This window comes from Oreochromis aureus, linkage group 3, assembly GCF_013358895.1.
Source record: "Oreochromis aureus strain Israel breed Guangdong linkage group 3, ZZ_aureus, whole genome shotgun sequence".
Taxonomy (NCBI): Eukaryota; Metazoa; Chordata; class Actinopteri; order Cichliformes; family Cichlidae; genus Oreochromis; species Oreochromis aureus.
This window is the reverse complement of record NC_052944.1, coordinates 100,534,190-100,559,265: the sequence shown is the minus strand read 5'-3', so window position 1 is coordinate 100,559,265 and position 25,076 is coordinate 100,534,190. Positions and strand designations below refer to the sequence as shown.

General features: G+C 40.8%; 1 protein-coding gene across 1 annotated transcript in view; it reads right to left on the bottom strand.

The window, feature by feature from the left end:
- Window positions 1-25,076, bottom strand: part of LOC116315633 (NLR family CARD domain-containing protein 3-like) — a 58,550-nt gene that overhangs the window by 2,905 nt on the left and 30,569 nt on the right. Inside the window, exons 7-8 of the mRNA XM_039603291.1 lie at window positions 20,802-20,975; window positions 20,053-20,226 (exon numbers count right to left, since the gene is read on the bottom strand). Of these exons, the coding sequence (XP_039459225.1) occupies window positions 20,053-20,226; window positions 20,802-20,975 (348 nt within the window). The remainder of the gene's footprint in view (window positions 1-20,052; window positions 20,227-20,801; window positions 20,976-25,076) is intronic.

The following is a 25,076-nucleotide window of genomic DNA, read 5'->3' as shown; positions in this document are numbered from 1 at the left end:
GAGTGGAAAAAAGTTAGCGTTCATCCTCCAGCTTCACTGTGTTTATGTTATGCTAACATAGCTGTGTCGCTAGCGATCTCGTAGCACATCATATACCAGCTAGCCCAACTTCAGTAACCCTACAAACGTCACTGCTGTTTAGTTTTCTGTCTTCATTTATGTTGAAAGTGATAGCAGAGCTGCACGTTGTATTTTTACTAGAAATCTCAGTCAGAACATGCTATATCATGTTTAGATGAAAACTAGTGAGCTAACTTCCTGCTAACCTGTAATGCCATTAAATGTAATAAATTCTGTTTTCATGGAAGCCTGGATGTTAAACTTAATTGTAACACCTGGTAAAGCAGCAACGGCGATCATTTTATTAAAGATGAAAGAATTTAGTTTTTCACTCTCAGTGAAGCGTCAGTGTTCGTCAGACTTTGGGACCTGAAGCCGACAGAGTTTTGGACCCAGATTACTCCGTGAGGCTTCTGGCTACGGCAGCTGTAATGCTCTGACAATCCATCAATCAATGCGACTTCATAGTTAACCAAAGTTTTAATAAAACATTTTTTGACAGATTTTTGAGCGCTGTGTACCACATAAAATCGGCTCGAGGTCAGTAAGCACAACCAGAATTCATATATAAAACGCAGTGTTGATTTTTGAGAAAATTAAAAGATTTTAAGTGCACGTTGTAGTCTGGAAAATACAGTATACATAAGAAAATAATATATTGTGATATATATCGTTACTGCGCGTGCTTCAAATTATACTGTGATATGGATTTTTGGCCATGTTGCCCTACTGTAAAGAGATAACATGCAGGCAAAGTAGCTCTCCATTCAGGTGACATAAGCCATCCTTAAGCTGACAAGAGAAAATAACATACAAGAAACTGCTGCAATATTAGGAGTGACAAAATCTCTGATCTTAAATTTCTGTGATTAACTTTCTTAACTAACTGTGATTGTTCATGTGTCATCTGCAGGAAGCAAACAGGAAGTGAGTGAAGGACACAGGAAATGTTTCCAACTCTTCGTCCTCTATCACACATTCTCTCCATACCTGAGAGTGTCCAGTCTCCAGCCTGGATCCTTCAGTCCAGCCGACAGCAGCTTCATTCCTGAGTCTCCTGGATGATTGTAGCTCAGGTCCAGCTCTCTCAGATGGGAGGGGTTGGAGCTCAGAGCTGAGGCCAGAGAAGTACAGCCTTCCTCTGTGATCAGACAGCCTGACAGACTGCAGACACACAAAACAACAATCCATCTTTTAACGATCATTTTCTGTCTGTCACATACAATAAAATCTATCCATTTACATCCATTCAATGTATTTATTTTCAATTCAACTTTATTTATAGGTGGCAATTCCCAACAGACAACAACAGTCATTGAAGCTGTTTAACAGTGTAAGGTAACAGCCTCCAATATTAGAGAGAAAGCCCCAACCATCACCTGGTGATGGTGGGAAGAAGAACTCCCTTTGACACAAAGATCCTCCCAGTGAAAACAGGCTCCAGGAGGAGCATCTACCATGACTGGTTGCAGGGTGAGGGGAAAGAGAAGAGATGAGCTCAGAGAGACAAGAACAAAACACAAACTAAGGAGAGAGAAGACACAAGTTAAGGACATGCAGTAGTGACATATAAAATCATCAGGAGTGAAAAGAGGGGAGTGGAGAAGAGAGCAGAGCATCATGGGAAGTCCACCAACAGCCTGAGCCTATGGCAGCATAACTAAGGGATGGTTCAGGGTCACCTGATCCAGCTCGAACTATAAGCTTTATGAAAAAGGAAAGTTTGAAGCTGATCTTCAAAGTACAGAGGGTGTCTGTCTCCTGAACTCAAACTGGGAGCTGCTTCCACACCCAGTCAAACATAGCCAGGCTTTCTTTGCTGCTTTGACAAAACCTCAAATCCCAGGCAGAGATGATGAGCATTATCACAGTGATGATCATTTCTCTGTTAACCCAGGCTTTCTGCTTCAGGATCTGTGCACGCTCACAGAACAAGGAGACCTTTAAACATCATTTCACTAAATGGATGGACTGAGCTCGGCCTACAGATGAACTGGTGCCAGAGATCATAAAGAACATCAAACAGTCAAATTCAACACTTTAGATGGAAATATGAGATTAATGCTGCAGACAATCATGAACCTGCTGAATTCATGAACATCAAGAATGCAGCTTGTGGTAAAATAAAGATTTGACCTCAGTGTTTCTGTCTATTCCTAACATATTCCTAACATGATAGCTGTACTTTAGAGCTCTAAAACTGGAACTGACGCATATTTAAACTCTACATGTTACTCAGTACATTCAGTTCTGACACTCGCCCACAGTCCAACACAGGAAACATGGAGATCACATCAGTTTGTCATCAAAGTCTAATTATTAGGGCAACTTAACCTGTTATTATCTCTTTAACTCATTAACTGATTAACACCAACAAATATTTTATCGCACATTAACACAGTTTTTAAAATCATGATTTTTGTGAAAGTGCTCACTGGCTCTGAATATAAAAGCCATGGGTCACAGGAGGGATGTTGATCAGTGCTGGCTTGAAATGGGCATCATTATGCGTCTCAGCCAATGAGAGCATTGATGGTGGGCCTAATACTACTGCAGCGCTCACATGACCCAGGACAGGAAGAAAGGGGCGGGGACAGAAACATGCAGACAGGTACAGATCTTTGACATGTTTATTTTAAACTGTTCCAGAGGGCAGTGTTGATACAACTAAAGTTATCTGGAAGCAAAGTTGAGTTTTTTATCGTTGGAGTACTTCATGACTGAAGTATCACTTAAATGCATTACACACTGTTGATGGCAGCAAACAAACCATCCAAACAAACAGCGGTGGGAGGCTTGGGCAGACTACGTAGGATCAGCTTGTGGGAGTAGTCTAAATAAACCAAAGAAAGACAAGCTAACAAACGCCACAGTGAAGTGGATAGCTACAAACTGCAGGCTGATTAGTGTTGTTGAAGAAGTCAGTCTGAGGAATGTTCTTAGGATCAACAAATGACGGCATGTATGAGCCTAAAGATGCACCATCACAAGAAGAATACATGAGCTGTAGAAAAAGGAGAGACTATGAAAGCCACGGTGTTACAACATGCACCAGCTGTTGGTCTCTCTGGAGACTACTGGGTGTGGCTAGGTAACCATGGTTACCTGGGAGTTACAGTACATGATATTAATGAAGAGCGGGAGCTGCGTTCAATCCGGTTGTTCAGTCTGACGTCACTAGCCGTGTCTGGGCCTAAACTCTGCTGCAGGTCCATATATCAAACGATCACTGCGGCATTACTGAGAGTTGAAAAACTGTCTAAAGTCTTTCATCTTTAATAAAATGATCAGCGTTCTGCTCTACCAGGTGTAACAATTGAGTTTAACATCCAGGCATCCATGAAAACAGAATTTATGACATTTAACGAAGTTAGAAGTTAGCAGGAAGTTAGCTCGCTAGCTTCCATCTAAATACAATATAGCATGTCCTGACTGCGGGGGTTTAGAAACAAATTCAAACATACAGCTCTGCTATCACTTCCAACATAAATGAAGACAGAAAACTAAACAGCAGTGACGTTTGTAGGGTTACTGAAGTTTGGCTAGCTGGTATATAATGATGTGCTACGTGACCGCTAGCGACACAGCTATGTTAGCATAATATAAACAAGCTAACTTTTTTTCCACTCGATAAAAGTTAACATGAGGGTTCTCGGTGGTCAGGAACAAATGTAATCGCATGGCAGGATGCTGTAAACGGACCAAACTTCAGCCAGGAGAACAACTGAGATAATCCATCCACAATACGAGGTTAGTTATTCATATACTGCTGCATGGGCTGTGCTGTAGTTACATCTTAAGGTTTTAAAAACTGAGCTTAAATAAATGATTAGCGGTAATAAAAGCCGAGGGAGGTCAACGGTGATCACTGACTGTTTTTAGGAGCTTTTTGAGATTAAATAGAAGAAAATACAAAGCATTAAACATGTTAACAACACAAAACCCATATTAAACGCAGACTACTTTAGGCCCGGAAGTAGGATTTGTCGCGTCATCACTGAACAACCGGATAGCAAACAATTTGTTATGAGGTAATCAGCTGACCTTAGTTTAACCGGAAGCCCTTCACAATAATTGTAAAGTCTTTATTTTGTCCAACTACCATCAGTTCATCTGTACTGATGGTAACTTAAAGTCACACTAATGCCGTTCAGTTAGTGTGTCTCACTCAACAGTTACACTCGTCACCCGGACTAACAACACTCCACATGTTCACCACTAGCAGGCGCTAAAAGACCACATACAGTGAGATTATCACTAAATGTCTGCTGTGTCTGACGGTGACTTGGGTTTTTACCAACTGGCTACATGAGCAGGATTAGCTCCAGTTCCATCTTTGTAAGAGAGACTCGGCAGCAGATTAGAACCAAACAGAACCATTTCTACTTTTTCTGCAGCACCAGCTGAATGCATGGAGCCTAAACTCCAGTGACAATGAGACACATACAGTGTGACTGCTGTGACTTTACAGCTGGGCCTCATTCACTGACATTAGTCAGATATGACTGAATCTATATCACACTTAAAGCTTTCTGTAAATGAAAGAATCAGTGAAAACGAGGCACTTCAGTCGATTTTAAACACAAACTCTGAACATAACCTGATCCAGACCAGGTTACAGGTTCAGCATCAGTAACCACGGTGATGTAGCCAGGTAGACACCGAGCTAGGACAGAGACAAACATTTATGCTCACAATCACTGCATGTTTCTGGACTGTGGGAGGAAGCAGAGAACCTGAAGACAACCTACACAGGCCACACTATCACCCTTATTTACAGAATTATAATTTAATTAGGTGATAAAGTAAAGAAAATAAATATTTTAATAAAAAAAAATATTCATAAATAAAATATTATTCAAGTAAGTCAGTAAAATATATTTATATAGCACATAATCTTGTTTGTATAGAAATGTCTTGAGCTGCTTTTTCAAAGAGTCAGTGGAGTCTAGACAGCATAAAGACAACAGCAGGGAGTTCCACAGCCTTGGTGCCTGAAAAGCCCGATCCTCACGTGTGTTGGACCGAGTCCGTGTGACCAACAGTGACCTCTGACCTAAAGACGTAAGTGCTCGGGATGAAGCACGAGGTTTCAACAGGTCAGAGATGCACTGAGGAGCTTCACTATGTACAGCTCTAAAAGTTATGACTAAAATGTTAAAATGAACTCTAAAATTTAATGGCAACCAATGAAGAGAAGCCAAAACTGGAGTAATGTGTGACCTGTTGTTTGTGCCAGTTAAAAGTCTCGCCGCAGCATTCTGTACAGTGTGAAGCTCCAGAGCTGATTTGTTGAGACAAGTAAAAAGACCATTACAATAATCCAAGTGAGAAAAGATATAAGCATCAAGAATCATCTCAAGTTCTGCCTTTGACACCAGTCTGAGTTTAGAAATGTTTCTTAGATGATAAAAACAGTTTTGAACCAGTTGTTTAGAGAGTTTCTCAATCAACATTGAACTGTTGAATATAACACCTAAGTTTCTGAGACTCAATTTAATGGAAGGGCCAAAAACTGATCTGCTGCCTAATTTCTGAAGACTTGTGATCAGGAGCAATGATCAAAGTTTCTGTTTTATCTGTATTAAACTGGAGAAAGTTGAAGTTTAACAATTGTTTGATTCCTGACAGACAATTATTTAAACAAGAAAATGTATCAAACTGAGAATCTTTGAAAGAACAGTATAACTGAATGTCATCAGCGTAGAGATGATAAGAAATATTATTGTAACGTCTGATAATTTGGCCTAGAGCAGGGGTGGGAAACTCCAGGCCTCGAGGGCTGGTGTCCTGCAGGTTTTAGATCTCACCCTGGGTCAGCACACCTGAATCACATGATTAGTTCATTACCAGGCCTCTGGAGAACTTCAGGACACCAGCCCTCGAGGCCTGGAGTTGGACACCTGTGGCCTAGAGGAAGTATATAAATCAAAAAGAGAATCAGACCTAAAACAGATCCTTGAGGTACCCCAGAAGGCAGAACTGATGTTTCAGACAACACATGATTCACACAGAGAGTCAAAGATGTCTCAGATAGATACGACTGAAACCATTTTAAAGCAACAGTAATCCTGAACAAGTCCTTCAGCCTACTTATCATGATGCTGTGATCAACAGTATCAAAAGCAGAGGTGAGATCCAACTCGTTGTACTCTCCAGAGGCTGCTGCCATCAGAATATCACCACACACTTTAAGTTAAGCCATTTCAGTGGAGGACAGTTTACAGAAACCAGACTGGAAAATGTCCAGAGCTTTGTTTTCTCCAGAAAGTTGTTTAGTTGTTCTGCAACTGTTTTTTCCAAGATCTTTGACACCAATGGTCATTTTGATATTGGCCTGTAACTGCTTGGAAGAGATGGGTCCAAATTTGGTTTCTTTAATAATGGTTCAACGACAGCTTGTTTAAAACTGAGCCAGTATGAAGAGAAGTATTAATTATGTCTAGAATACAGGGGCCAATAGAGTCAAGTTCAGTCAGTTTCATCTGACCAAGCAGAGCACTGACGTCCTGTAACGTAACAGGAGTAAAAGAGGAGCAGGTATCAGAAGTAAGCAACATGTCAGTGTGATACTGGGAGGATGAAGGAGAAATATTAGACCTGATGGCAGCGACCTTATTTACAAAATAGTTCAAAGATTCATTACAATCAGATTTAGTATAGACTGGTACACAAGGAATATCAGGAGAGACCATTTTCATAATTGTATCAAACAACACTTTGGGATTGTTCTTTTTTTAAACCATTAGATTTGAAAAATATTCAGTTCCAGCTATTTTATCATGTCGTTAAGTGAGGATATTGATTCCTTGAGATGTACTCGATGAACCTCAAGCTTGGAAGCCTTCCATAAACGTTCTAACTTGCCACAATATCTCCTGAAATTTTGAGTATTTTCATTTATCCAGTGATAGATATTTGAAGAGTGGACAACACTTTGCTTCAGAGGTGCCACTGTATCTAAATAAAATAGACAAAGTGTTGTCTCCAGGAGTTAAGCTGATTTAGAGTGACCAGGTACAGTAGGTGTGTTCAGGTTAAAGAACACGGAGGCAGACTTCCAAGTTCAGGTGATTTATTCGGTCTGTAGTGATGATAAATAAAGTGAACCATCAGTAAAGCATGTGTCAAACATTCAATGCACCCAAATATAGATCCACAATTACATAAGGAAACTGTAGTCAGCACTCACAGGTACCAACACCTCAACAATCACTGCACACAAGGTTACAACTAGCATCAATTAGCTTAGTAGCACATTAGTGTAAGATAGCATTAGCATCCTCACAAGTGAACAAACACACTCAATAACATTTGACCTACACAACATCATATAATCAGAACCCACCTTCTGTCATTCACACACAGCAATAAACCAAGGAAAAACAGGTTGGCGGTGAGAGGAGAAAAATACTGAGAACACAGACTAGAACCACCTCATGACCTCGAGTACCTGTGTGGTGCATTCAAGAAGCATCAGCATAGACATGGTGGGTTCAATAATATAGGACATAACAAAAGGAAGTGACGGGTAAGGTAAGCGACCCATGTAGTAGGTGACGTCAGACGCCGGAGATTTGGCGGAAAAAAAAAACGAATGGTAGTGTAGAATTTAACAAAGTTTCTTTAGCTTCACTATTACCAAATATACTAATCAAATTGTCATATAACTAACTACTTCTGTCATATCACCTCTAACACCCTGGAGGACAACGGGGAGAGTTTAGACGCTCTCCAAGATTACATCGACCGCTGTTTCCAAGATATAGTAATGAGCAAGGCCCAGAGTAAGTCTTCCCCGGCCAAAAGTGAGACGCCGTCATCAAAGAGATGTCGCCCGGCAGACTCCCCCGGAACAACATCGCCTGCCGGCAAAGACATTGCAGACATCCTGGAGTCAATCGACAGGCGATTGTCCAGCTTCGATGCAAGGCTGTCTCTGGTGGAGATTTTACACCGGGAATTTAAATCTCTGAGAGAATCCCTGGAATTCAGCCAGCAGCAGGTGGAAACGCTTGCTGCTGAAAATGCCACGCTACGGGAGGCGGTCAAATCTCTCACTGATAACGTGACTCAGCTAAACATAGAAAACCAAAAAATAAAAGAATCCGTTATCGATCTACAAGCCCGTAGCATGCGAGATAATCTTGTGTTTTCTGGTATTCCAGAATCTCCCGGAGAGGACGCGGAGGCAATGGTGAAAAGCTTCATTAAAATCCACCTGAAGCTGCCGGAGGACACCGTAAAGAACATCGACTTCGATAGAGTGCATCGCTTGGGGGGCGTGAGGTCGCGAACCGGGAGACCACGTCCCATTGTGGCCAAATTCGGCCAATTCAAACAGAAGGAGCAGGTGAAGAGTCGCGGCAGGGAGCTGAAAGGAACGGACTTCAGCGTGAACGACCAGTTCCCCAAAGAGATCCTGGAACGACGCAGGGTCCTGTTCCCAGTCCGACGTAGTTTTATTCAGAAAGGCTCCCAGGCTGTCATCGCCGTGGACCGGCTCTACGTGGACGCACAGCTCTACCGCGACCCCGGCACCACTCCGTGGTTATATTGACTGCACTCCAGATAAGAACCCGCTACACTCTTTTCTTATTCACTCACACGCTCTCCTTTGACATGTGTTTAACCTAGTAATATCAATATGATGTCATAGCAGATATAACACCGTCACCCTCCGTCACTGCTCTAATTGGAATGTGTCCGTTTCCTTTCTTTTTTTTGTTGTCGCTCACAGTTAATGTGGTTTCTTTCTTTCTCTTTTCTTCCACTGCTGTGATCACCTACTATCCCACTCACCTACAAACAACACCCTCTATTTCTGCATATTCACACACCACGATCACACAAACACATGCGCTCAACGGCAGCACATCTACAACAACCTCACAGAGCGCACAGACTTACAGGACACATAAGCAAGCCACAGCTCTTCATATTAGTGAATATTCACACACATAGTCAAACTTATGGAGCCTCTCACCACAATTTTTTCCTCTCTTTCTATTTACAAACAAGTGATGTTTCCACATTCTCTTCACCTGTCTAAAGGAAACACCCAGCATATATCGTTAGACATACACACACAATTATGGGCACACTGAGGTTTGTCACATGGAATATAAATGGAGCTGGCACCAGAGGAAAGAGGTTAAAGATATTTAACCAGCTTAAAAAACTACAGGCAGATGTTGTTTTATTACAAGAAACTCACAGACCTGTCACAGGTTTAAATGAACTTAAAACACCTGAGTTTCCTACTGTGTTTGCAGCCTGTTATAATTCTAGACAAAGGGGAGTAGCAATTTTAATACATAAAAATGTTAATTTTACAGTACTCGATACAGTTATAGATCCAGAGGGTAGATTTCTAATTATTAAACTATCAATATTGAACAAAAAGCTATGCATTGTAAGTATACATGGTCCAAATGTTGATGATCCCTCATTCTTCCACGGTTTTTTTAGTGCACTCTCTGAACACCTTGATTGCACACTCATTCTTGGGGGAGACCTCAACCTGGGACTAAATGAAGAAATGGATAGGCTCAACACAACAGGAACTCAGCGTAATTGGCAGTCCACAAATATCATTATTGCTAATTTATATTGTAATATATCTATATCACGACTAAAGCACTTTCTGGATGGATGCAAACTGCATTTCGTTGCCCTGTACCTGTGACATGTGCAATGACAATAAAGTTGAATTCTAATTCTAATTCTAATTCTAATTCTAATTCTATAATCAAACAGTATATGAGCGACTATGGCCTTTGCGATGCATGGCGCTCCCTCCACCCCAACAGTAAGGAATATTCTTTCTTCTCACATGTTCATCACTCCTACTCTCGTCTGGATTATTTTTTGGTCAGCAGCTCACTGCTGAGTGACATTTCAGACACTGAGATTCACCCTATAGCTGTCAGCGATCATGCTCCTGTATCTTTAACACTGATGCACAAGAATAATACTACACCAAGTAAAAACTGGAGATTCAATACATCACTGCTCAAAGATGAAGACTTTATTAAATATTTTGAAAAAGAATGGAGTTCATATTTAGACTTTAATGACACTCCCGGAACATCAGCTTCTGTTCTATGGGAAGCAGGGAAAGCTGTGATGAGAGGTAAAATAATTTCTTTCTCATCACATAAAAAGAAAGAAGAAAACAAAAATATTCAGAAATTAGAAAAAAACATCAAATCCTTAGAAGAAGCCTACGCGTCCGATCAAGATCAAGAAATAATGAACAAAATATGCAAAACAAAACTAGAATTAAATGAAATTATTAATAAAAAAACAGAATTCCTAGTACAAAGACTTCGCTTGCAGAATTTTGAACACAGTAACAAATCCGGTCGATTTCTAGCTAACCAGTTAAAAATAAATGAAGAAAAAACAACTATATGTGCTGTTAAAGATCTATCAGGGAACACAATATATGACCCTGGAAGAATAAACAACATTTTTAGGGATTTCTATGAAACTTTATATTCACCACAAATAAACCCGTCTAATAATGAAATTGATCAGTTTCTGGACAACATAAATCTTCCGAAATTACTAGACAGTCAAGCAATGGCACTGGATTCGCCACTGACACCAGGTGAACTCCAGGAAGCCCTGATAAGTATGCCCAATAATAAGGCTCCAGGTCCCGACGGCTTTCCTGCAGAATTCTACAAAGAATTCTGGACAATTTTGGCACCAGTATTCCACAGAATGTTGCAGGAAGTCAAGGAAAATGGCAGACTACCACCAAATATGAATTCTGCCAACATTAGTCTCCTACTAAAACCAGGCAAGGACCCTTTATTTCCCTCAAGCTATCGTCCAATATCTCTTATAAATGTAGACCTCAAAATAATCTGCAAAGCTCTCACAAAAAGATTAGAGAAAATAACCCCCCTTTTAATTCATCCTGACCAAACTGGTTTCATAAAAGGTAGGCACTCATCAACAAACACTCGTAGATTACTTAATTTAATAGACTACTCATGCAATAAAAACATTGAAACCATAATATTATCTCTAGATGCAGAAAAAGCATTTGACAGAGTAAACTGGAAATTTCTATTTGCAACTTTACACAAATTTGGTTTTGGAACCTCTTTCATAAACTGGATAAGAATATTATACAATTCTCCAACAGCTTGTATCAGGACAAATGACCAGACATCCTCCAGCTTCTGTTTCCTGAGGGGCACCAGACAGGGATGCCCACTCTCCCCTTCACTTTTTGCAATTTTTATCGAACCACTAGCGGCAGCATTCAGACAGGCTACAACAATTAAGGGCATAAAATGTAAGAACGTAGAACATAAAATCAGTCTCTATGCAGATGATCTGTTGCTTTTTCTGCAAAACTCACAAACCAACCTTTCTGAGGTAATTACGCTAATAAACTGGTTTTCAAGAGTTTCAGATTATTCAATTAACTGGCCAAAATCAACAGTTCTTCCCATTAACTGCTCCTTCCATAATTCTTCTTCTGCCCCACTACAATCTGGAAACATTAAATATTTGGGTATTAATGTTTCTCCTAAGCTTTCAGACTTAACTAAATTAAACCACATCCCACTTCTTAAGAAAGTAGAAGGTGATCTGACTAGATGGAAATCTTTACCCATATCACTCATGGGAAGGGTCGCCACTATAAAAATGATGATCTTGCCAAAAATAAATTACTTATTTTTAATGATCCCTAACAAACCATCACAAGATTGGTTCAGATCTCTGGATTCATATATTTCTAAATTCCTTTGGAAAGATAAACCCCCGCGCATCAGCTTAAAAACGCTACAAAGAACCAAGGATAAAGGAGGATTAGATCTGCCTAATTTTCAACAATACTACTTAGCCAACAGGCTTCAGTTCATTTCAGAATGGTTAAAACATACCCTCTCAGATGAGCCCTGGCTAGATGTTGAACAGGCACTATGCAATGATCTAGAGATTTCAGACCTACCATTTATCAGCTCAAACATCAAAAGACATGAATGCTTCAAAAGTGTTAACATCAGCTCTTCTCTGACAGCATGGTGGGAGTTTCTAAAAATAACGGAGTCTTCATTAATCCCATGCAAACGTACACCTATCTGGAATAACCCAGACATATTACAAAACAATAATATGATTAATTTTCCAGAATGGAGTTGTAAAGGAATTAAATACTTAGAACATATATTAGAGGGAACAGAATTTATTCCATTTGACAGACTAGTTGCACAATATGGGATCAACAAGAAAAGGTTTTTAGAATATCAACAAATTAAATCCATAGTAAAAAAGAAATTTTACCCCAGTCAAGCTGAATTACAAACAACACCAAGTGTGGTACATTTTCTTACTCTTAAATCCCCCAAATTATTATCTAAAATATACAGAACTCTTTCTAAAATAGATGAATCAGTATCCCTTCCTATTGCAAAGTGGGAAGCAGATTTATCAGTAAGCTTAGACCAAAACTTCTGGTCTCAGGTATGCTTAAAAATTAAAATTAAAAATCCCAGTCTGCAATTAATACAATACAAAATACTACATAGAGTGCACTATACTGGTCATCGGATGTTCAAGATGGGCTTTACATCTTCCAACAACTGCTCACACTGTCAAGGCAATACACCAGACAATTACATCCACGCTCTTTGGTTCTGTCCACCAGTGCAGAAGCTTTGGCGTGAGATATGTAAAGACTTATCAAAGTGTCTGAAATGTAAAATTCCAACCTCTCCTTTAGTGTGCTTGTTGGGAAAATTGGATGATGTCACTACAGAAACTAATACAGTCCACATGGTTTTTACTGCCCTATGCATCGCCAAGAAAACGGTTCTCATAAACTGGAAAAATAAAAATAATCTTAATTCTTGCCAATATAGAAACCATCTAATAGATCACATTAGCCTCGATACAGCCTCTGCCACCACATTAGATCAATCCCTCTGGGCTCCTTTGATCGGCTCCATCACCTAGAGGGGGTGGGGGGTCGTGGTTTGGTCCCGTCTTAGCTATTGTGGTTGATGTGGAGGTTGGGACGGGCTTAGGGCGCCTGGAGAACCCCTAGAGACGTTATCCCAGGAGGGCTCAACCCGGGGGGCTGTGGTCATAACCTGGTCAGTGGCTCTGGTCGCTCTTAGAGGGTGTTCTCCTCGTGGCTGCGTGCAGCGGGGCTGGGGGATGGTCTGTGCTGGCGGACGTAGGTTACTGGCCTGGTGGCCTGGCCGCCCCTGAGTGGATCCGGGGCAGGCGGGGGGGCTTGGGGTTCGGGGGTGCTTCGTCTCCGTGCTGGGGTTCTGGCTGGGCCTTTGGGGCTTCGGTCCCCGTCGGTGTGTCGCCGAGGTTGTGGGCGGGTGGGTGCACGGGGGCTCAGCCCTGGCGCAGGGGGCCTCTGGTGCATCGGCCTAACTGGGGGGCTCTTCAACTGGCAGGGAGGTTGTTCCATCCTTGCATAAGTCCACTCTGCAGGTGGGGGAGAGACATAGGAGAGGTGGAGAACAAACCTAACCTGGGTGTCTGTTGTCTTGTGTAGTCTGGGAGATGATTGAATGTTGGGGTGGGTACAGTTCCCTCTGCGGTGGGGTAGGGTGGGCTTCCCTGGGTCCTGTGGGGCTTGGCGGTGCTGCCGCCGTCTGGATGGGCCTGGACTCCCTTGCCTTGGTGGGTGCCAGAGGACGGGGGTGCCTACTGGGGTCAGCGGGGGAGCTGGCCCTAAGGAGGAGCATCTTGCCCCCCCTTTCTTTTCCTCCCCATCCCCGGCTGCCTCCCTCTTCCCGCTCCACCACACCCACCCACACAGGTAGGGCCTTGGGGTGTGGGTGTGTCACCAGGGTGCAGGGGAGACATCCCCCCCCTCTGTCCCCTTCTGGCCACCTGTGCCTCAATTTTATTCCACAACTTAGACATCCACATTATTCACACTGTCATAACACACACATATATATAGGACCTTGAGGGTGACCACGTCAACGGCGTCCAGTGAAGTACTCAACCCTACCTCTGGCGCCGGTGCCCACCTCTCAATTTTAAATCCATGTAGACATTGAGGGTTCTCGGGAGGGGCCGTGCTAACACCTGCTGCTCTCCGGCAGCAGCACCATGCCCTCCCCTGTTTTAAATGCACTTTAGAACAACACGCAGCAACAATACACATGAGCGGGAGGAAGGAGGTATGGGGTCTTCACACACCCTCGTTCTCTGCCAGCCATCGGGGCGGGCTGGGAGGAGGTGTTGGCTGACAGATTGGCCTCACTGCTTCTGCGAAGCCTGGGGCGGTCTGCTTGCCTCCACCCCGGGGGAAAGGGTCGCATCTCTTGGGTCTGGGTGCCGTTTCCCCCTCTGGGGGCGAGGATACCTGGACCCGGGGTATAGAGTATGTTTGGGGAGTGCGATTGTGTGTACATGTGCATATATGTCTACTTCTACATTAGATGAGTGCTTAGTGTCGGTATATGTGTGCATGAGTGTGGGAATGCATGTTTGTGTCTGTGTATGCCTGTTTGTCTGTGTTTATATGTCAGGTCGGGTCTTAGACTCCACCTCTTTGGGAACACCCAGGCCCTCCAAAGTGTGGAGGCCTATCTCCCCTCACCACACTCCCTGCCGGTAACTGATGCCCTCAGCGGTTGGTGAATTGGTGGTTCTTGGTGTCCAGGGCTGGGCGCTCAGGTATGCACCAGCTCACTCCCGGTGGCTACTTGGCGGGGCCTGGTGCCTGTCGCTCCGTCAGGCCTCTTCCGGGGCAAAGGGGGCCCTCGAACCTCCGGCCTCGGGGCCTGCAACTCGGTTCACTCTGGCACAGCTGGCTGCCGGCAGAGCCGGCGGGCGCGCCAGTGCAGCCCCCTCTGGCTTCTGCTCCGTGACTACTGGGTGACCCCTCGTCTGGGGATCTCCTCAGCCCTTCCCAGGAGGGTGGCACGGATGCCCCTCCGGTGGTACTCCTTGGGCTCTCGCACTCTGGGGTCCCTGGATGTCTGGAGCCTGGATCTCCTCCATGTCTGCTTCATGCCCTGGGGGACGGGGCTATGGCCCTCCACACCCTCCAGCACACCGTTACATGGGGAAACCTTCTGTATACAAGCGCGCTGATCCACACAGGTGTGCACACGGGTGTTCACTGCTCGTAGACATAAACTACACCTTTCTTAGCTGCTACTTCAAAGCACCTTGTGCGCTGTCTGTGCTGCACAACAACATTCAATATTTAGTATTTATTGCTGTTTACACTTAGCTAGATTAACGTGATGGTGTTGTGTTTAGTATGTTGCTTTGTTTTTTTTTGCTTGTTTTCTATTCTTTTTCTCTCAACAGGTGATCCAGAGGAATTTTTTTTTTTTTTTTTTTGTCTTTGTAAGTGCCCTTTCTCACTGTCCCTTTTCCCTTCCGTTTTTCTTTTCCTTCCTCTCCTTCTTTCTCCCTTTCCTGTCCCCCAATCATGTCTGTCCCATCTGTAACAACTGAAAATAAAATAAATAACAACAACAAAAGTTGATCAAATGGACCAATGCGGCAATGCCATGATGATCCATTTGGCAAAATAAATCCATTTGGTATCCTTGTTGGTCTTCAGACAACAATTCTGACGGCTAAAGAACCAAATGGGACAGACAAAAAAAAAAAAAAAAAAAAACAATTTCTACGGCGAAAATGCTATCAATGAATGAGCCATAACATTTCAGCCATATAAACAACATGTAATCAGTGGGCTTTGTAAAAATTTACATTGATCATTAAAAGACAAAATACGTGAGTCGAGGTCACTACGACCCATGCAAGGGTCAAAGATGGCAGAGAACCTTCCAGCAGCATCTTGGTTTGTAATCCACCTTTGGATCATCAGTTTAGGAGATGAAGGATCCAAGTAAAATAACACGTTAAAAAATATGCAGCTATGGTCACTCACATGGACATCATCCACACATACATCATGTATATTTAAACCCAGGGAAAAAACAAGATCCAGTGTGTGACTCTTTGTATGTGTGGGGCCAGAAACATGCTGCCTAAAGTTAAAAGTCTCAGTGATAGTGATGAGCTCAGCAGCAGTGTTACAGGATGCTTCATCAATATGTAGGCTCAAACCTACTCCAATGTAATGATGGATGTCAGCAGGTCGTTAAATTCAGTTAGAAAGACCCCATCAGGTAGAATAAAATACAATAAAAGGTTTTTAGAGAACTGACCATCATCTGTGACTCAAATGAAGAAAAGGAGTCCGAGGTCATCAGACTGCATGTGAATCTGTCCTGGTAAACAACAGCGAGTCCTCCACCACGTCCTAAAAGACGAGGAGTTCAGATGACGGAGCAGCCAGCCGGGCAGATTTCATTCAAGTGGACATAATCAATGTTCCCTCTAAGCTGCGCGCGTGCGCAATCTGCTGACACGGTCTCTGCACACAGAAAATCTGCATTGCGCACAAAAAAACTTAATCTAACCTGAATTAAAATTAAAATAAATACGTTAACAATTCTGTTTTGCAGTGTTAGTCAGTAAGTTACTGGCTGCTCCTGTATGGGAGATGTGTTTTGTCATGTTTTGTGACTGGCTGCTCTAGTTTGGAATTAGAACGATGCCACCTTAGCCCATAGTCCAGCCAATGATGCGATTCACATTCGTATATACGCAGCTAATCAATGTGGTTGACAGGCTATGACAGCGTCCTTATGTGCAAACACCAGTGTTTTGGTTGATGTCGAGTGAAGCCACATTAATGACAATGTGATCCAGTGATCCAAGGGACCGCTCAAGGAGTTTGTGTGTTCGCTCAGACACATGAAACATTAGAGGGAACATTGGACATAATCTTTATTTTGCTGCCACGTCTCAGTCAGACACATAAAATCTAGAGACTCTTTAATAAAGAGATCGCTTAGAATAAATGATTAGTTTGTTATGGAGCGAACGTTAAGCAGGGCCAACCGAGTTGATGGCAGTTGATCTGCAAAATCAACAGCTGACCGCAGCGGCACTTGAAATAAAGAGCAATGCACACCTGTGGACCTGCTGGGCAGGGCGGCGACTCCAGAGCTGGGGAAGCAATGATCGATGAGCTGACATAGCTGGTATCAATAAAAACAGTGAACGTTTGACAGACACACCGTGAGCAAACTGCTTTTGAGCCACGGAGCCCAGGTCTCAGGCACCGGCGTAACATATTAACTAAATGTCAGGAGAGGAAGTGGTCGCAGGCACCAGGATTCTCCCCACAACCAAGAAGCTAGCCTCTGGTACCTTCTCAGTTTCACCTGGACTTCGGCCCTCGTTCCCCTTTTCCATCTCTTGAGGGTGGAAGTCCTGTGGGTTGTGAACAGTAGCACACCAGAGGAGGAAGAGTTTTTCTATTCAGCTGTTACAGTAGCTCTCCACTGAATCTTTAATGTTAAACCCTTTAAGACCTACCATAGAACCAAGCCCGCCAGAGCTTATCTTTAGATTTTTACATACTGTAGTGCCATTTTGGGGAGCAGTTCAAATTGCTATACATCAATACAACCGTTATAGCCCAAATTTTAATAATATGTATGCATTCAGTCCATAGTAACTACATATATAGCAAAAAAGAGCAATAAAATACAAAAAATTGAAAATTGTTTTGTTTTTTTACATATATTTGTAGTTAGAGAAATTTAAGAGGTTTATCCCTCAAAACTGAAGAACCAAAAAAAGGTTGCACAAAATAGTTTCCAACCACAGGAAATGTAATTTGAGTGTATCCATAGTTTTATTTTTGAGTTACACCAAATTGTATATACTGCATGAAAAACGAAAATTAATATTATAGTGCGAATTTGCAAGAAAAACTGCAGTGCATCAAAATAAACTATTACCAACTGTATAATTTGAGTTCTAAGCATCCCAGAAACTATACATAAAAGCATAAACTCAAACATGACTTTTAAAAACACCAGTATAGGCTTATAAGGCCTTGAAGGTAAAAAATAACCCAAACCCAAAACATTTCCACAAAAATGACGTCACTTCAGGTTTCGGGCAGGTAAAACATACGATAGTTCGCACTGACATCTATTCCAACGTAGGAAGTGCTATGAACACCTGATCGGATTGGCAAAGCATGTTTCTGGAATATTACTTTTTTGTTGCTGCACAAGCTTTTCATGCAACTTTTGAAAAGCTATGTGTGGAAGAAAACGATGACCTAGGATAAGCTGGATGCATAAGATGTAAATACAACTCCAGTTTCACATGCATAAATAAAAATTACTGCGCTAGCTTATGTGGTTGCAGATCTACAGGCATTTAAAAATAGCTACACAAAACTGCGTGTTCCCAGAATACTAAAGAGCAAAAATGACTTTACAAAAAATGATTGACGACAGTGAAAAGCCTGCCTCCAGCAAGCTGCAGCAGAGGCAAAGCCAAACACAGGCGCCATCTTGCTTGACAGAAGAACTTGGCACACAGCAGCTACAAGCATAGAGTGCACCACTATTGTTCAAATGGAAGATATAGAAAAGACTCAATAAAACCTTCAACAGCTGAAACTAATGTAGACAATGTCAGGGGAGGAAGTCAAACTGAACTTATGACACCAAGCACGATAACTACCAAAATAAAGCAGGAAAAGTAAACTAAGAAACCCTAAAGCAACTAAACAGAGCAGCTAACAATAAACAAAAAGTCTAAACTATGAAAACACAGAAGCTAACATGCTAACATGGCTAACACTAGCATCACTGTATGTAGCCCGGCTCGTCTCACAGCAACATACAACTGTCATGGTTAGACGTCTCACTGATTGGCTCATGTTAGCTTGTGAAAATATTATAAATACTTACCTGGATGATTGAGCATGCATCAAGACCACTCACCACTCACCCTTCCTTCCTGCCTCTCAGCTGCTGAAACTCACAGTTTGTTACCATGGAAGAGTCACTCTTTCATCTGAGATGAAGCCTGATAGTCTGACTGATGCAATACAACATTCAGTCTACACTTTCGTTTTTGTGCAAAGATGATAAGCAGACTAAAGGAAAAATATATGAACTCAGTTCCACCACTATTAAAAAAAAAACAGTGTCTGTCTTAAAAAAAAAAACAAAAAAAAAAACAGTGTCAGTTAGCTTAGAGAAAAAAGGGGCATAAGTTTTGTTAATTTGTAACAACCATGATATTTGCTCCTAATAAAAGATATTTGAAACATAAAAAAAAAACAGTGTCTGACTCACATTACTGCAGCAGCAGATTGCAAGTAAAATAATCTGAAAGTCACTATTTGACTAAATTATTTAGATGAGAAAATATATATTTAACACATTTGAGGAAATACTAATAAAATAAACAAAATAAATGTCCGATTTAGAAATCTTAATATTTTTTGCTAAAATAGTTGTTTTTATTTTTCAATCACTCATCGTTGCAGTAGGATTTACATGAAAATAAAAACAAATTAAGTTTGAGTGAAAAAATACATTTTTGGCACTCTCTGGGCAACTGACTCAGTGACTCAAATGACTTAAAAAACCCGATTCATTTTGGTGAGTGACTCATTTAAACTCGATTTGGTAAAACGAATCAAATTTACCATCACTAATACAAATCCCTTTGGAGAAAACAGCTTTAAAATATGTATTGTTAAATTCCAGATGTTTCTTTGCAAGGAAAACTCAAACACTGAAACAATACCACCAGTAACCTCCTACATATGGAAATGTCATGTCATTAAAGACAAAATAATTTCATTAATACCCAATATCCAGGAAAATATGTAATTTGTATATTTTATTCCTAACGAAATCAAATGTATATATTGTGGAAGATTAGCCAAATGTATGTAAAATGGCCAGTACTTGAATTTCGTTTTAAAAATAAACAAACATTGACTGTGACAAATTTTACACAGTAATTCAGAGTCTAATAATCCACTCAAATGTAAATATAAGTTCAACTAAAAGCTCTATTGATAAGTCAATCAATAATATAATTTACATTTTAAATGATCATATGTGTTAAAGTTTGAATTCTGACCTGAGAGTTTCCACTACACACTTTGAACTCTTTAGACCAGCAGACAGAAGCTTTACTCCCGAATCCTGCAGGTCACAGTTACTCAGGTCCAGCACTCTCAGACTAGAGGACTGGGAGCTGAGGACTGAGCACAGGGCTTCACAGCTTCTCTCTGACAGGTTACAGCCACTCAGTCTGAAAAATAAAAGACAATCTATAATACTTACGTAAAGTTTGTTATTATATTATTATATTACATGCCACCTTTTTATTTTTGAAGGAAACCATAACATACTAAGAAACAACATCATATGGATGAACTTGAATAAAATGTTTAATTGGTTCATTTTAAAAAACAAAATGTCAATTGATCTGACCTCAGAGTATTTAGTTTACAGTTTAAACTTTGTAGTCCAGCAGAGAGAAGCTTCACCCCTGAATCCTGCACATTTTTGATACTCAGGTCCAGCTCTGTCAGAGTAGAGGACTGAGAGCTGAGCACTGAGGACACAGCTTCACAGTTTTCCGCTAAAAGTTCACAGACGTTGAGTCTGAAAATGAAAACATGAACAAAGAATGCTGTTAAAATATAATCAGGGTGCAATAACTAATCTTATATTTTAAGAATCCTTGTTGTTTTATGCTGAGCAGATGTGGGACAAAACAACAGTAAATTGATCAAGTTTACCTTTACTGTTTAAATTGCTTGATTTATTTTCTTAGTTAAAAACAAACAAACAAACAAACAAAAAAATACAAATTGGTCAGACCTCAGAATATTCAGTTTGGCGTGTGGGCTCTCCACTGCAGCAGACAGAAGCTTTACTGCTGAATCATTCAGGCTGTTGGTACTCAGGTCCAGCTCTCTCAGACTACAGGACTGGGAGCTGATAACTGACAACAAATCTTTACAGCCTTTCTCTGACAGGTTACAGCTGCTCAGCCTGAAAAAAACAACAAGAACAACAAAACAATAATATTTATTATCAAATTAAATCTCTTTATATGTTGATCTTAAGTAATCAAATGTGTACAAATGAGTACACTACAATGCACAATTAAATAAAAAAATGTTCAAGAATTGAAGTGTAACACAAGAAAAATATTTCAAATTAAACACAATTATTCCAATGTATGTAAATGGAAACCAGTGAAGAGCAGGTTAATTTAGTGACAGTAGTTCAGTGTCTGCTGGCACAGGCCTGTGAGTACTGCAATATTATAGTTACTACAGTACTGCTGGTCACTTTATTAATTCTAATATGTGTGATTACTGTAAATGTAGTTATAAATAATGTATCACATCCTGGACTTGGTGCAGACTCTCGTTTCATATTCTGTCTAAAAGCTGCCTTGGCTCATTCCCCTTTAAAGCCCCGCTTTCCCTAAAGGCCAACTTCATTTTGATTGGATGATTTCATAAAGCACGCTGAAGGGCAGTAGCCAGTTATAATGAGCTCCATCTCCTCCACCTTCTGGTTAAGAAATTATAAGAAACTGTAAACCTCATAAAAACTTGTCTTGATGCATGCTCAATCATCCAGGTTAGTAAATCCCAAAAGTTGATTCTGTTCATCAGGACGTAGCGCTTTCAGTGGGAGAAACGTTTCGTCACTCATCGGTGGTGGGAAACTCCCACTGGGTTTAAATCTGGGACTCTCCACCATTTGACCCTTAGAACTGAAGAAGCTTCTCGGATGAGAGGTGAAACGTCTTCAAGCAACTCAAGAAGTCCAGACGCTTTTCTTTCCAAGCTCCTTAGTCTACGATGACCTGGATGACTGAGAACCTTCACAGACAGGTGACTTCTTCATTCTCAGCTGACTGCAGGTTTCCAACCCTATAAAAAGGACATTTGCATAATGACTGAAACCAGCCCACTGAGGGAACAATAGGCTGGGAGGTCAGTTCCTTGACCATTAGGTTTCAGTCATTATGCAGATGTACCTTTTATAAAATTGAGGAAAGCTGCAGTCAGCTGAGCCTGAAGAAGTCACCTGGTTGAGTGACAAAACATTTCTCCCGCTGAGAGCGCTACGTCCAGACCATATGACTTTACTAGAGATGGCACGATACCACTTTTTTTATGTCCGATACCATAAATTTGGATATCTGCCAATACCGATATGAGTCCGATATAGTGGGTTTTTTTATCAATAAAACTGTTTTTTAAATATCTTGCTGCATTTTGTATAAGTTCATACTCAAGTTTAAATAAACAAAAACACTAAAGCTATTCTGTTATACCTGTATGCAAAAAAAAATACACTGCACCCAAAATATTTCATAGTTCAGCAGTACTGATCAATCTAATAAACTTAAACCTACTCCATCCTCCCCATTCTGGTATTTTTGTCATGATCCTGGGTCCTTTTGACCCAGCGTTTTGTGTTTTCTATTAGTGTCATTTTGGTTCTGTTCTTCCTCCTGTTTAGTGTTGTTCTGTTCTGCAGTCTACTCCTGTGTTAAGTCCGCGTTTCCTAGTCTGCGTCTTTGCATGTATGTGTTTCCTGTTTTATTGTGAAGGTCTGTGTCTGATGTGAGTGTTTTCAGTTTGCCTCCCTTGTCTCGTCAGGTTAATCTCTCCCAGCTGTGTCCCCCACCTGTGTGTAATCTCCCTGTGTTCTCTGAGTGTATTTGAGTCGTGTCTTTTGTCTTAGTGATTGCTGGTTCGTCTGTGTTGTTTCCCCTTGGTCTCCCTGCGTCTCTCCATGTGTTTTTCCCCGGACCTCCCTGCATCTTCATTTCTGGTTTGTTTTGTTAGTTTTACCCAGTTTAGGTTTTCACCTGAGATAAGGGACAAAACAGGTTTTAATTTTCTAAAATATATTTTTTGATTTTTCAAAAACATATTTATATATAATTGTTACACAAAGTTTTGGCTGTCTCACCATGTTTTGGTACAATCTCCCAGGTGTAACATTTTTTTAATAATTTATGTTTTTGCTGGAGAAGTGCAAGGTTTTTGTCAACACCGTCAGACACAAAGAAATGCAAAAATATATATTTTAAATTAAGTTGTTTCAGCTATTTTGACTATTAGCAGCTTCTTTATTCTATTGTTTATACACATATGTTTTCAAAGTAATTATACCACATTTAAAAGTAAGATTGTTTTGGCTTTTTATTATTAGAGTTACAGTCATACATATTTTCAGAAACTTGTATTTAATCTCTATAAGAAACAATCATATTAAGCAGAATGCAAATTACACATTTATTGAGAAAATTACGTGTTTTTATTGGAAGATCATGAGGGAGGAAAATATATGGTTCTCCAAAAGAGAAAAATAAACAAAAACTCCATATTATGGAGTTGACAAGGTGCTGACGGTGGTGACACAAATCTGACGGTGTTGACACGCTAGTAGAAAACAAGATATTATTTCTTTCAAAATGACCATTAAACCTCAACAACTTATGTAATATCACAAGACACATCATAACAATTCTGTTTTTGCACATGTCAAGTTCTACATCTTAATAGTTCACCACCAAGTAGCTGCCTACCACTCCTTGATTCCTAAAGTACTCTGTGGTTGTGTGTTTAGACCCTGCTTGGCTTTCTCTCCTTTTGACTCTCTGTGCTTGTTTCCAAAACCTTCTCTTCTGCCTTTTTTCTCTTTCTTTAAGATCACTGATGTTCTTTATTTTTCCCTCTTTCACTCTATTTCTCCAGCTTTCTCTTTCCTTTATGAGAAACTCTTTCTTCAACTCGGGCTGGCTGTTAATTTTTTCTCTCCTTCTTTTTTGATCATCCCAGTAGTAATATACCTACAGCTTTTTGCCCCCCCCTACCCCCACACCCCCCCCCACCCCCACCCCACACCCCCACCCGCATCCCCTCCGCGTCCATGTGTGTGTGAACGGACCTTGCGCGAACGGACTTAGCAGCGTGAACGGACTTGCGAGTTCAGAGGTCATATGAGTTTACATGTGTTTAATAGCGTTTTATTTAATGAAACCATTATGTGTTTTAATTAAACTCTTTTTAAAGGATTGTATAGGTCTCAGAGTTCTGTTATTTAGACATAGATGATTTAATTTAACTAGTTTATGGTATTTTCTTTAGGGCTCTGAAACACACAGAGGCTAATAGTTTTTAAACAGAAAGTTTTTCCACCTTCTAAAACACACACATTCACACGCAGCATTTAATGTAACTGTTTTTAGGAGCATTTTGCTTTTTTCTTTAGGGCTCTGAAACACACAGAGGCTAATAGTTTTTAAACAGAAAGTTTTCCACCTTCTAAAACACATATTCACACGCAGCATTTAATTTAACTAGTTTTAGGGTATTTTTCTTTTCTTTAGGGCTCTGAAACACACACAGGGGTGTAATAGTTTCAAACAGAATACCACAAACAGCAGGCATTCCTTTAGAAATAAACAGGGATTCTTAATTCTGCAACAGCTAGACAGAGGGGTTACAGTTAGACCCCTACAGTCAGCAGAAGAGGTCATCCTTATCAAGAGCATCTCAATTGTACTGCCATAGTTTTCAATACAAACAGTCTCCTTTATCTTATGTCAGAGGTCCATCAGAGCCACCATACCTTTATCATGCCATTACACTTTCTACTGACCATCCTCCAAACAGGCATCACCTTTTGTTTACACCTTTTATCTCAGCATCTCAGAGGTCACCTGAAACAAGCCCCACCTATATAAAAATGCCCTGATCAGCCACACTAACCCTTTACAACGGTCATTGAGAGCATTTTACTTTTAATTTAACTGTTTTAGGAGCATTATGCCTTTTTCTTTAGTGCTCTGAAACACACAGAGGCTAATAGTTTCAAACAGAAAGTTTTTTCCACCTTCTAAAAACACATATTCACACACAGCATTTAATTTAACTGTTTTAGGAGCATTTCAAACAGAATACCACAAACAACAGGTATTCCTTTAGAAATAAACTGTGATACTTGTAAAAAAAACAAAACAAAACAAAACAAACACATATTCTTTTCCTCATCACTAGCCATTTCACCATTTTATTTAAATATCTGAATTTTTGAATGATGATCCAAGCGGGACACAGA